Here is a 14,556-nt window from a genome sequence, read left to right on the forward strand (position 1 = left end):
CTGCTTAGAATTCTATAGACCACCTTCAACCAAGCTGCTTAAGCCACAAATAGCCTTTTATCAGTTACTTGGGATACGCTGTTTTAACCAAGCCAGACGTGGAGCAGATCATCATTGACGTAGAGACAGCGATTACCAAGACACTTCCAACATCATCACAGAATACGGTCAGGACTATCACATCGAACAAAAACAAGGACAGACAGGAGCAAAGTCGCACCAACGAAAAGGAAATTCGGATGGTAAAGGAGCTGAAAAGTAAAGCAGTAGGGTAAACGCTCCTATAGTAGCGGTACGTTAGAAGCATTAGGTTCCTATAGTTGTGTATTGAATCTCCATACATAACTATAGGAATCTAACGCTTCTAACGTACCGCTACTATAGGAGCGTTTACCCTATACTATGTGAAATTAGACTAGGGCAACGCGGTCGTTATCATGGACAAGGACGATTACGACAATCAGATGGCAACGAAGATTAACAACGGGCCGTATAGACAGCTTCTAATACAGAACATAGTGAAACGTGTGGAGAAAGCACTGAAGGAGTGCAACTCAATATTAGGAGATGGAGCAGGTCGTTTGCGGGAATCCAATCCCATTCTACCCAGGATCAAAGGTCTCTCCAAAATCCACAAACCGGGGAATGAACTGCGAGCGATCGTGTCTGCAGTTGGTTCCCCCACCCACAAACTAGCGAAGTAGCTAGTCACAGAGTTCCAGAGTATGCCGAATCAGTTCCAGAGTAAAGCAGTTAGTAACACCCAGGAGTTCGCCCAGCAACTACAATCTTCAGGAGACATCAACAAGGACGAGATTATGGTATCTTTTGACGTCACAGCTCTTTTTCCCAGCGTACCGGTCAAGGAACCAATCAACCATTTGGAGGACTGGCTATTAACACTACGAGAGGATGCAGCATAGAGAAACAAGGTTCGGACGTACCTTAAGATGACCGCCTTTGTATGGAAGAGAACTACTTCTCTTTCCGAGGTAACTTCTACAAGCAGACCCCAATTATAAACCCCCTATCCCCCTTCCTGCGTGTACTTTTCATGGCCAACTTGGAGACAATCCTTAAGGAGAAAGGACTATTACCAAACCGTTGGTGGAGGTTTGTTGACGATATCTTCACCGTAGTTAAACGGGAAGCTTTACACAAATTTTTGATGAGATCACGGAATTCACAAGGATATCAAATTCACTCACGAGGTAGAAAAGGACGGGAAACTCGCATCTCTCGATCTTCTAGTCATCAGGGAATCGTCATTATCTTCTTCGCTTGAATACGAAATTTACACGAAACCAACAAGCATCAAAAGAGTTATCCCCTATACTTCCAACCATTCGTTCCAGCAGAAAATGGCCGCCTTTCACCACATGATTCATCGGATGCAAACTCTTCCACTTCCACGATACAGGAAAGGTTAAGGATTTAGAGTACATCTTCGAAACAGCGACACTCAACGGATACAAGGAGACCACAATCCATGCAATCATCGATAAAAAGTGAGAATTCTTCAAAGGAGATTATTTACAACCCTCACCGCAGTACCAGAACCCTTGAAACGAGTGTCCGTTCCATTTGATCAAGATATTACTTGTAAGCTAAGACTACAGTTAAAAAAAACTCGGAATAGATTTAGTTTTCACCAGTAGACATAACCAGTTAAAATCATTGTTAGGATCCACTAAAGACCCAGTTAATGTTTTAGGTAAAGCAGGTGTATATAAAATAAGCTGTAATCATTGTAAAAAGTGTACGTAGGACAAACCAAGAGAACTTTAGCAAGTAGATTTAAAGAACATATAGCGGAGGTTAATAAGGCCAAAAAGCAAGAGGAAAAACAATTATGAAAAAAAGTCTCCTGCACTTCGGAGATCTAGGTAAGTCTTAAATTCGATTTTATTTCCTATTTGGTCTGGGAAATGCTCCATACTCAATCGTGTTAGCAGAGCCTTTTTAACCGTGGACTGTCTCTTCTGATGTGAGAGTAGAGGATCTATTGCTCCAGATGCAGGCCCAGATAAATAAACCCCCAAAAAGCTATTACATGAAAAAAAGAAGACAACATGTATTTTTCGGAATGTGTTCAAAATAATAAGCCTCGAAACGATATTGTGTAAAAAAATGTTTTTGTTCTAGTGTAAAAACACCGACTTTGCATGCATTCCAAACAACACTAGATTCACATATTACTAACATAAATTATTCGACCGTTGCTCTACATCGGCGGGCATAAAAATTCAGACAATGTTATTCGTACGGTAGTTTGAGTTGAGTTGTGACGTCGGTTTGGCAACGTTCTCATAAACGCAATCTCCGGCAATCCAAGTAGACAAAACATTTAGTGAGTCATCCAGGACAACAAAATCGGCATCGGCTCCGTACTCAAGAACGCCCTTCTGTTTCTCGATACCGATGCACTTGGCAGGATGCAGCGAAGCGGCCTCTAAAGCATACACGATAGAGCAATCTAAAGGAGGAAACAAAATTACTAGAACGTAGATTGCACATCCGTGTTAATAGTCTTACCAGAAGCTTTTTTGAAAAATCGAATACATTCATCCATTGGCGCAATACTACCGCACAGAGTGTCGGTATTGGCAATATATGCTCGGCCTCCGCGAACCTCGATATCCATTTGCCCAATGCGGTGTCTACCCTCGGTTAATCCCATCGCAGAAATGGCATCCGTGACCAAAATGAGTCCATCTGGATGAGTTTTGTAAGCGATTCTAAGCGCCGCCGGGTGGGTGTGAACTCCATCGGAGATGATGCCAAAATAGACCAATGTATCCAAAGGAATGTTATCGGTAGTCAGGAGACCCACCAGTCCGGGGTCACGATGGTGAAACTGTACGGGAAACGTTGTATCATAATCTTAAGCACAACTAATCATAAAACTTCAATCAACTTACCGGTAGCATCGCGTTGAACAGGTGCGTAATGAGCTTTGCTCCGTGTTGTACCGCCACTTCGCCGTCACGCAGATTAGCCATTGAATGACCAACCGAAACAGTAATTCCACGATTGCTCAATTGGCGAATTACATCCGAGGCGCCTTCCTTCTCGGGAGCGAGCGTAACGATGCAAATGTTATCGAGTGAACCATACACGTCCAGCAGCGTTTGGAAACCCTTGAGAGAAGTAACAAACGCGTGCTATGAAATATTGAGTACGTGGATCGATACGGAAACAAACTTACATTTTCAAATTCTTTTATACACTCCTGTGGATGGGCTCCCTTTTTGATACTATTGATGAATGGGCCTTCCACATGGCAGCCCAATATCGTGGCACCATGGTGACCTCCAGGTTTTTTCGAAATTTTCGGTAGTACTGTGTGGTATGTTTCGGGTGGCGACGTGACTAGTGTTGGGCAGAATGAAGTTACGCCATGCGTCAGAAGGCCTTTGGATACTTTGCTGACGCCCTGTTCGACTGTTGCGATGTCGTAGGAAAAATCTACACCGTATCCGCCTATTGTGAAGAAAAGAATTGATTTGAATGATAAGTTATTCAACCATTCACTCTCTCCGTGAACAACTATCCATATATCGTTTTAAAATTTGTATGGACCACCCTCCCCCCACCCCTAAAGTGTCCACGTGGTATATGGACAGCCCGTAAGTCCGGAATTTAAAACCTTAAAATGTCACAGATTGCCGGAGATTGCGTTTATGAGAACGTTGCCAAGCCGACATCGCAACTCAAGTCAAACTACCGTACGAATAACATAATCTTTACTTAAAAATAAACTGGGATCTACTCTAGTTCTGTTAAGTCGTGTGTCGTGAAATATTCGTTTATTATTGAAAATGCAAAACTCCTTCTGACGGCTCAACTTGGCCTACGAGTTTCTTGGGTTTATTAGCCGAAACCCCATTGGGATTCTATTTGGCCTATCAAACGGAAAGAAAAGTGAATTCGCATGCGCCTTTTGTTTTTGAGACACTGGCGTGCATTTGCATCGTTCTGATAAATGAAATGAATAGAAAATTTCTGGTGGAAAACTTGCACTGGTCTGGTAAATGAAGGCACAAGTTTTATTTAAAATTAAGCTATATTGAAAATTTCTGTTGGAAATTGTGCACCGTTCTGGTGAACGAATGGCCAAGCTTTTCGGAAAATTTTTGGTCTTAAATTTGCATCCTTCTGCTGAATAGAGAAACAAATTTTAATAATAATCTCTGGTGTAAAATTTGCACCATTCTGATGATTGGAGGGAAGGTGCTTTACTGAAAATTTACTATGAAAAATCTGAAAATAGGGGCAAGCTTTATTTGGTGGAAAACCTGCAACATTCTGATGATAGGAGAAGCCAGCCATATTGAAAATGTCTGGTGGAAAATGGAAAAAAGGAAATCTGCACCAATCAGAAGATTGGAGAAACAATTATTATTGAACATTAACGGTGGAAAATTTACATCGTTCTGGTCAATTGAAATTTTCTGGTGTAAAATTACCTGAGGGCAAGTATGTATTGAAAATTTCTGGTGTAAGATTTGCAACAATCTTCTGCGTGGAGGGGCCAGCTGAATTGAAAATTCCTGATGTAAAAATTGCACAGTTCTGGTGAATGGACGGGCATGCTTTATTGAACATTTCTGGTAGAAAAATTAAAACGTTTTGGTGAATGGACTGACAACTTAAACTTGACTTCCGAGAAGAACCTCAAGGGTATTAAATTCTGAGGATAGATTCTGCGAATAATTTCTAGTGAATCCTGCAAATTGTTCCAAGATAATTTCGGAAAGAATAGCGAGATAATCAATTTTTGAATGAAATTCCAAAGGGATGTTGAGGAAAATTTCAAGGGAATTCCGAAGATAATTTCAAGCCCATTCTGGGAAGAATTTCTGGAGAATACAGAAGAAATTCTTCTGAAACTTTAGGGGAATTTTAGTTATAAGGTGTTCTGAAAAAAAAAGTTCTAAAATTTTCCGAGAAGAACCTCAAGGATATTGAATTCTTAGGACAATTCCAAAGTATTTTTGGGGAGAATTCAAAGAAAATTCTGCGGATAATTTCTAGTGCATCCTGCAGATAGTTCCAAGACAATTTCGAAAAGAATACCGAGAAAATCAAATTTTGAGTGAAATTCCAAAGGGATTTTAAGTAAAATTTCAAGCGAATTCCGAGGTTAATTTCTAGCTCATTCCGGGAAAAATTTCTGAACCTCTAAAGAAATTTCAGTTCCAAGGTGTTCTGAGGCAAAATCACGAAGAGTTCTAAGTATAATTCCAGTGGACTTCTAAAATGAATTTCAAAAGATCTTTTAGGAGAGTTTTAAAAAAATCCGATAAGAACCTCAAGGATATTGAATTCTGAGGACAGTTCCAAAGGATTTCTGGGGATTATTCCAAGAAAATTCTGCGAATAATTTCTAGTGAATTCTGCAGATAGTTCCAAGATAATTCCGAAAAGAATACCGAGAAAATTACATTTTGAGTGAAATTCCAAAGGGTTTTGAGGAAAATTTCAAGGGAGTACCGATAACTTCTAGCTCATTCCGGAAATAATTTCTTTTGCGGAACATTGCGAAAACCTTGCGAGGAAAACCAGTGGCAATCATTGCAGATGAGGCGAGTGATTGTGGCCACCACGAGCAGTTGGTGATTTTCAACAGGTAGGGGAAATGTCTCTAATGTTGGCCTATGGATATAAAATTGGGCCCATCGCTAGAAATCTGCTATTTATCAATTTTATCTAGATGAACGCGTTATTGGGACGTTACTAATGGATATTTTTGGTTGCTATTGGAAATTTAGTCGATTGCTGAATTTATGTATGGGCCCAAATTAGGAACACTTAGGCCGACATTACCTGTATTTCCCCTATATTGATAATGATAAGATTAAATTGCCAATTCCATTGGCTGTCTAAGAGCAGTTTGCATTGAAGAAGATGAACCACCACCGGAGCAAAAAATAAATAAAATTAGCTAAAATGACCAGCAACGGCGCCGGTGGTGTAGTGGTAAGCGTGATTATCTCTCACCCCAGCAGGCCTGGGTTCAATCCCAGTCGGCGCCGCCGGGATGTTCTGAGGCATAACATCTCTGATCACGCCTTCCTTCGGATGGGAAGTAAAGCCGTTGGTCCCCGGTTCATGAGTTGATGGGTCGATAGGTAGGGTCTAGGTGTGGAAGCTGCCTTCCTAGCACGTCGGTAGCATTGGTGCTCAGCACGGAAAACAAGATCGACGGAAAAAACAAACCAAAGAAAAAAAAAAAAAAAATGACCAGTAGGGAAACAGTGGATGGTGGACAGCACCATCCACCACGCACTTTGGAGTACTCCCCATCCCCAGAATAAATGCACCATAGAAAAAAATTGCCCCTCCTTAAAAAGATTCCTGTGCACGCTAGTGTTTCGAGGTCTTATTTTGCGTTCTTCAACACTTCGTCTTGCAGCTATTGAATAGAAGCATCGTACCAAACGTTTGTTTGACACGTTCACGCCAAAATCATAGATATATTTGATGTTTTGAGCTCGATAGGACCAGAATGGGCGGTTAGGTCGAAGTAGTGCTCTACCCTACGTGATTGTCATTGTGTTATTTGTTTGCGAGATAGAGCTTTTATTGGCGAGAAACTGGCGGCTTAAGTTATTGTTTACAAAAGCAGTTTCAACCTCATCTCAAATCGGATTTGAAGAACTATGACTTGGGAAATTTTTCGAGATTCTATGACCACTGATTTTACATAATAGATTTCTCCTTCTTTGAAACTTGAGCAGTTCTTTCGAGATTTGAACTAGACAAGAATATCAAGATTCAGCACATAGTTCGATGAGCTAAGATTAGCCGAATTCTGACTTTGAAAGATTTAAAAGTTTTAAAAATTCATCTGAAGACCATTTAAAATTCATCTGGAGGAGACCTAGGCTTCCCTGTTGCGTTTATTTTTTTATTTTGCAAAACTACGGTTACATAAAAACTCGCGAAGATGCTATTCAATCAAATGGCGTCAAAGCAACTTGTTTTTGGGTTAATAATACTACATTGAGGCTTATTATTATATTAATGGTTAAACCACAGACAAACAGACGTAACTCTTCATTGTGTATCTTCGTTCACGCATTTAACTGTTGATTTGAACATTATCAGTTCCGCGAACTACTCGCCGCAGCGCTGGCATCGGATCACTTTGACGTTTCTATACATTCTATAGAACTTTTATACAATATTCTTTGCGAGTTAGCGAGCAAGCTTGTTTTCCGCGAGAAGCCAGAGAGATGTCGTTACTGAGGTCCTATGTTTTGAGATACTATGTTTTCAAGAACAACTTTTTCAAAGAGTTACGTCTGTTTGTCTGTGGTTAAACCAATTTGATTATATTTATTTCATAATAATGATTGGGACCTCGATTGTGGGAGACTTAAAAGCTTACTGATTTTGAACAAGCAACAATCGTTTATTCATGCTTTTTGTAATGAAATCACATAGCGTCCGGATCTCATAAATTTATGCATCTCAAACATAAGAAAATTCTTACAGTTAGGTGTATTTTGTAACTAGCTTTTTTTAGATTTTAAATATTTCATCATCAGTTAACTCAGACATAGGAACCAAAATTAAATTCTAGAAGTTTGAATTTTATAATTTTAGAACTTACAAAAATGTGCAAGATGTATGTCCATGCACAATTCTTAACATTCTGATTGTTAAAATAAAGATAGTTTTGAGATCCCAAACCCATATGCAGGATGGCAAGTGAATTTCTAATTTTAAATTCCTGGTTTTCGTGGTTTCTTCTATAAAAATTCCTGGTTTTTCAACAAAGCTTTGAATCTATCAGTTTTGCATATTTCCTATAATTCTTCTACATGAGAGAAATGTCTTAACTATATTATATATGTATTTAGTGAAATACTTAAAATTATATGCTTCGTTTGCATACTAAACTGGTTTGAAAAAAACAGAAGTAAAACAATAATTCCATTAAGTATATTCAACGTTCACTCCCAAGTAACAATTTGGGTTTTATGCGGGTTCTGTAGACCATTATTAAGACTTGTAGAATGCTTTAAAACTGCGATAAAACTTGCAATGTTACTTGGGCTGAGCTGTGTCGACTTTTCATAAAACAAAAGGCATTCGCTAACTAAAATACATATCATGTGTCAAACCAGATAACAAAAAATATTAAAAATACATTAGTGCTCATCCGGTTCATGTCAACAAATTGAAATTAAAGTTTGACAGATGCATATCCATTAAATGAGCATTTGTAGTACAAAGTTTTTGACTTAGCTAACGTCTACTGTATTCAAGCAGCATAAGGCCAATTTATTGACCTCCGCTCAAGCCTTTTTTACTAGTACGTTCTAGGCTCAAGCCTTAATCCTGGTTTAACTAAATGGGTACATTGGTCCTTAGCGATATTGGCATTTATATTTCATTAACACTCCGAACACAAAGCCTTCGGTAGAATGTGTAACGGAAAACTTGCAATGTTTGAATGGATGAATTTTACACTCGATCAATTTCAAATGTTTCAAAAAATGAACAGTGAACTATAGGCTCCGCAAAGCAAATTCAATTGAATCTTCCAAATAAACGATCTAGCTATTAAAAAAGTTTTAACATGTTTGGCAATGCTGTTTTAAAATAATATTGCGCATTTAAGGGTTGTATCATCTGCTCGTCGAGTGATGCTTCTTTTTGAGCAGTTGCAAGTACTTTTGCTTTTAACATTTTGAGCAACTTTTCGATTTCTTTCAGGATATTTCCCTATCGATAGTATCCTGTTTCTTTCTGTTGAAAGCTTCCTTGTAACGATCGTAGGGGTTTTTGGCATATTGCACAAGACTTTTCGTGATTCCTACTTTTGTCACGCCTCCAGCATTCAATATTGCATTATGAACAATGCGCTGAGCCACAAGACTTTCGTCTGTCTAGTTGATCACCAAGCACTCCTTATTTACGAAAAATCCCTCCTTTCCTTATTAGAGAGTTGTATAGATTTTTCTCCTTTAGTTTACTTAAATCTTTGGTTTTTATTAGTTAGGTAGGTTCCTATTCAACACATTGTAGTTTCATTTTTATACCTGTGATCTTAACTTTTTTACCTAGGGATGAGTACTTAAGGGGGTTAGATTTTGATAAGTTCTTTAGTGGGAATGACACTGGTGAAGACTGCACATTGTAGTCGAAATACGTATCTGTCATGGATACCAAAATTAATAAAGTGGAATTAAATGGAAGATAACCTGTTTTGCTGTTTTATATGAAAAATCCCTGTTCCAGCGTGGCATTTCCATGCGACATTATAAGAATTTTCCTGACGAAACCTATATGGTTTGGAAAATCTTTGCCAGCAACATTCATAAGTCTCATCTACAGTCTATCCCAACGTTCCTCACTTCAACGATAATTTTTCAAAATTTCCTTAAAATTAAGAGCATCGCACAACTCATTATATTCCACTTTATTTTTTTCCGCTACCGTACCATTAATATTATCCTTCTCCACTAGTTGTTCAAGACAAAACTTCAACTGCTGTTTAGCTGTTTCAGGAGAATTCGATAAAACAATAGGATCGAGGCAAGAAACATATCTGGTCATAGGGAATGACAATGGTGATCGATCTTGCATTGTACGAAGGATTGCTACGTAAAAATCCTTACAGTTCTGTCGGAAAATTAGGAGGGTTTTCTCCGATACTATGTTTTTCTCCACAGGACTTTCAACCGCAGCTTTCACAGCTAATACCAGCTCCATCTTGGCTGCCGGCAAGAAATCATCAGAAAGTTCGACACTTATGAGCGATTTGAGATTCACTTTCAAAAGCGCCGGTTTGACCGATTTATCCATTAAGCTGGGTTTAGGGGAAAGTCAATTGATCAAGTCAGTTGAATTCAACATGGACCTCTAACCCATGAAAGTGGTACATTACAATCTCAAATTGAATAAAGCGTTCGATACATTTTATATGATGCCAAAAAAGAAAGAAATCGCATGTTTTCAAAATAAGGAAGACACCGCATTTTTCTAAATTAACAAAATGTAAGCGCCAGGGAATCAGTTCAATTCATGATTACTAGTGATGTGTGAAGGAAACTGCAACCATCTCGATGTCAATCTACAAACAAAGCTTTCTTAATCGCTTAAAGTTTGCAGCAAATTTTCTCGATTAACTTCATGATATAAGAAGAGGTCCTTGGCATGGCGATTTTCTCACCCTTAGAAGCAGTGTTGAAAATATTCACCAAAACTCCCTATGACTCGCGAACTTTTCCCTTGTTGAACTTCGTTAAATATTGTGAACTTTTTCAATCAACGCTAGGGGCAAAAATTTACAAAGTTCTCCTACATCTAGCATATAAAACACTTGTCTTTAATCCCTTTATATTTTTTCCCTTGAGTAAAATTTAAGACCCAGCTGCACAAGAAAATTATTCCGGATAATACGCTTAACAATACGCTAATTCACGGGCAGATTCCTATTGGTGGGAAATCGTAAAAACAACGCTTTCACCTCCAAAATTCAGTAGCTTAATTTCATCGCAATTGCAATACTAAAACTTCATTGAGATTATAATTTTCCAAGCATCCAATGAAGAACTAGAATACTGAATAACGCCACTCTATGCTGTCGAGGCAATGTTAGTCTGCGTTTCTTGAATCATTATTCAATCATAAAAGTGCTATTCCAAGGCCATTATCGTAAATACTCATTTAGTTTATTCTCTGAGCTAGTCAGGCTGTTAAGAACACAATAAGGAACAAGAATTACAAGTGATCAGAAAAAAAATCATCTTCTTCTCTTAACTCTTTACCAGTCTTGCATTTGTTAAAAAGCGCTCCAATGCGCCCAAAGGATCTACGTCAGACGCCATCAGTCGTAACATCTATTAAAAGACGCACATACCTATTTGGAGGATATATTATGGAACAAATAACAACGTCTAGTGTCGACGGATATAGATTTTTTTTATCAACCCACAGGATTTCAATTTAACTCAGGAATGTGTCAACACCCTGTAGGAGCTGAATTTATATTACATCAAGCATTGAGCAACCACAAATTCGCAACTCTATTTATAATTTTAAAACATCCTCAAACTACACATACTTCTGTGATTAAGAAATATTTCCCTGAATTTTAATTAAATTCCCTGAGAATCCCTGATTTTCCAGGTCCAAAAATGAATTCCCTGATTTTCCAGGTTTTTTCCAGGTAGTTGACACCCTGTATAAATTCTTCGAATACAAATGTGAATAAAAGTCAACGAAATTTGATCAATATTCAAAATTCTATATCCTGTAACTTATGCAACGTTTCCTGAACATTTATAAAATTCCCTTAAGTTCTAAAAAATTTTCCAACTTCTACGAAGATCTTTGAATTTATTGTAATTTCCATATTTATTCCATCTCTCGTAATCCTACGAAGATCTCTGAACATTTTTGCACTTCTTGAAAGACACCTATCATCTACAAATATTCTTGAATATCTGGAAAGTGCCTTGAAATTTAACGAAGTTCCCAAAACCGCCATGAAGTTCATGGAGCTTTTTTGAAGTAAGATCTGTGACAAGCTGTAACGAAGCTCCCTAAACTGAAACGAGGATCCCTGAAGTTCTTAGAAGTTTAAAAATAGATCTTCATCACCATCGGACAGATGAGATAATCCCAATATTAATTTGTCTGAATCACTTGTTATTAGCGATATATTGACGATGGAAGTCAAAAATGACCTTTCGCCTTTTGGAATTAATAATATGAGATGTCGCTCCTTCAGTGGTAGGAAAATCATTTTTGCAGTATGGAAAATATCAGAAAATCCACGATTTGTGACTAAACATGCTTTCACAGAAGGAAACAAATAAACGAGTATTTACCTTATCACCATAGTAATGTACTCGTGCAATTTTTGTGCATCTAAAACTGCCCATAAATACGATAATGAATAAAAACTAAAAAAAATCATGCATTTCCAAATGGTTTCCTACCATTCCCATACATTCGAAAGTGACTGGCCCTCTGGATGTGGATGATGTCAAAAACAACAAAACATGATTAATTCGACCTTCTGCTTCCCTTAAAAAAAATGCTACCTTTTTTAAGTTTCGTCTTATATTGCTGATCGGTTTTGGTGTTTTCGGAGCACTTATTGCTTGCATCATAAGAAATAAGTGCACCATAAGACACCAAGACGATAAGACGAATCTCGTACTGTTATCACACTTTGTAATAAGTGAAAAAGCGCTCATTTGTCCAGTTTGGTGTGACATGAGCAATATTTTTCTGACTTTTGAAATTCGGCCTTTCGACAGTTCTGCCTTTTGATTTTCTACCTTTCAACGCAAGATCGTAGTTTCATGGATGATAAAAAAAATACAATTGAATGTAGATGCTTACCATTGATTTGTAAATCTATGAATCCAGGTGCTAGGATCGCACCGTTGCAATCGATCTGCACATGAGCTTGTCTTTTTTCATCGAAGAAGATCTTCTCCGGATCGATGATTTTACCATTTCGTACCCAAAGGTCATCCCGTACTAATTGGTGGTTCCGAAGCAAACGGCAGTTCCGAAACTGTGTTAATCTGCGTTCAGATGGCATCGTGTCTCGATTGTTACGATCACAAGTACAAGTAATAAAATGCTCTTATTGAAAATCACTGCGATATCAGCAACGCACAGTGTGATAAGATATGTACCTATTCACAAGAGTAGCAATCGATGTTATTAAGATTTTTATTGCATATGGGAGTTAATCAAATTGGTACACTTGTAGAGAGATTTTTTCGGTTGCAGAATGAGCGCACTACACCATCCAGGATTGAAAAACACAAAGCATTCAAGTCGAAGCTATTGAGAGCACGGCTGAACTGAAGGCGATGTCCGATTTTGCATTTGAATTTATATATATGGGAAGGTCACTGCAGTGTTCACTACCATCAACAGAAGCAGAACTACTATTGTGATTGTTCCTCATCTGTTGACCAGAATTGATAACGAAAGTATGTCATCCGGAATTTTCTGCTCATATATGGAAGTATAAGAACCTACTACCTACTAGTAGAATGGATCTGACTATAGTAACGAAATACAAAATTTAGGCACTGATACGTTAAAACCTCAAACCAGCTGATCGTACAATAGAAACCGTTTCAATGACCGCACCGATATGATTAGTTCTACCGATAAAAGCCTGCCTGACTGACTGACTATACGGCAGCGGATCGGCTTTGTTTATTATTTACCACTAACTATAAGGACTTGCGATACCAACACGCCACAAATACACGCTTAAGTTGTGTTTTACACATTGATATGGGGTTGCTGTTGAGCTGGTGCTACTGATGGTTGAAATCAATGACATTTATATAAGGTCTGGACCAACAGGTAGCTTGCTGGTGTTAGAAGCAAAAATGTTGTAAACATTGCTGAACATCTGTGAACAGATAGAAATACGTCACTGCCAACATACTGAGAACAGATAGAAATACGTCACTGCCAACAGCTGTTTCGTGTAAAAAGATAAACAGTGCAATACAATACGAACACCACTAAACATTTGCACATTTCACTAACACCAATAAGCCCTTTGGCCCAGACCTTATATAAACGTCATTGGGTTGAAATGGCATTCGATGAGTAATGCACATGCAGTGCTGGCAAATTTCATGACCGTCATATGAGAATGACAAAACAGGTTCACGAGAAAAAACTGCACAGCAAAAAAGATTGAAATATTCATAAATTGGTCATGCTAATACATCGAAAATTGATGTATAATTACAAAAAGCAGATACAATATTACATCCATTGATGTAAATTTGTTCCCAAATTCTGGGTATGTATCTACATCGTTAAACGTAACATATAACAAGCGATGGAATGAGCTATATGCATCTGATTCTAGATCTGATTCGATGTAGGTACAGGCAATATTCAACAACTTTTTTTTTTCTTTTGCTGTGTTGTACATTGCATCTGTTTGGATGGATAAATTTCGTGTAGCGTGTAGGTAGGGAAATTACGGCTTTGACACTTCATTACCTATTATCGTCAGGGGATGGATGATGTTCTTGAGTGCTAAGTTTTTGTATCATATTCCAGAGCATCGTTTTGCAAAAAACTGAATACTATAAGATTTAATTTTTCCTCCTGCCCATAATAGGTAGTTGAATTGAATAAATTGATTAAAAAATGGTTGCGCGATATAATATAGCACTCATGATTTTCCTCTTTCGAACATGAGCTATTCTTTCGACATTTGTTGTTGCAGTAATTACTGGCGCATTCTTACTGCTCCAAATATTAAGAGGTAATAATAACTGCAACAACAAAACTCGAAAGAACAAACCATATTAAAATAAATAAATAATCCTGCTGGCACAATATCAACAGAGATTTTCCTTGCTTTCAAACCTGAGCTGTTCTTTCGAGTTTTGTATTGTTTTATTGTTGTTTTACATCAACAGGCTGGATGAAGCCCCAATGATGTTAACCTTATCAACTATAGTAAAAAAATACATTCAAGCATAGTCATAACATAAAAAAAACTTTAAAAAACAGTCAGTTACTCCTGCGGGG

General features: G+C 37.9%; 1 protein-coding gene across 1 annotated transcript; it reads right to left on the bottom strand.

Annotated features, from left to right (window-relative positions):
• Positions 1-2,179: 2,179 nt before the first annotated feature.
• On the bottom strand, positions 2,180-13,200 carry LOC135700434 (N-acetylglucosamine-6-phosphate deacetylase). The gene is made up of 5 exons (XM_065220949.1): positions 12,373-13,200; positions 3,209-3,483; positions 2,922-3,140; positions 2,536-2,857; positions 2,180-2,476 (listed from the first exon to the last, which is right to left on the bottom strand). The coding sequence occupies exons 1-5, from the start codon at positions 12,575-12,577 to the stop codon at positions 2,247-2,249; spliced, it is 1,251 nt and encodes a 416-aa protein (XP_065077021.1). The 5' UTR covers positions 12,578-13,200; the 3' UTR covers positions 2,180-2,246.
• Positions 13,201-14,556: the final 1,356 nt, after the last annotated feature.

The sequence above is a fragment of the Ochlerotatus camptorhynchus genome, unplaced genomic scaffold, assembly GCF_037179485.1.
Source record: "Ochlerotatus camptorhynchus isolate MF236.1 unplaced genomic scaffold, CSIRO-AGI_Acam_v1.1 ptg000136l, whole genome shotgun sequence".
NCBI classification, from domain to species: domain Eukaryota; kingdom Metazoa; phylum Arthropoda; class Insecta; order Diptera; family Culicidae; genus Ochlerotatus; species Ochlerotatus camptorhynchus.

Excerpts from the sequence above, each read along its gene's own strand:
- LOC135700434 (XM_065220949.1), bottom strand. The coding sequence starts at position 12,577 with ATGCCATCTGAACGCAGATTAACACAGTTTCGGAACTGCCGTTTGCTT. Across the intron at positions 3,484-12,372 it reads CATAGATTTACAAATCAATG|GCGGATACGGTGTAGATTTT; the intron begins GTAAGCATCTAC and ends TCTTCACAATAG. Across the intron at positions 2,858-2,921 it reads TGTTCAACGCGATGCTACCG|TTTCACCATCGTGACCCCGG; the intron begins GTAAGTTGATTG and ends TTTCCCGTACAG.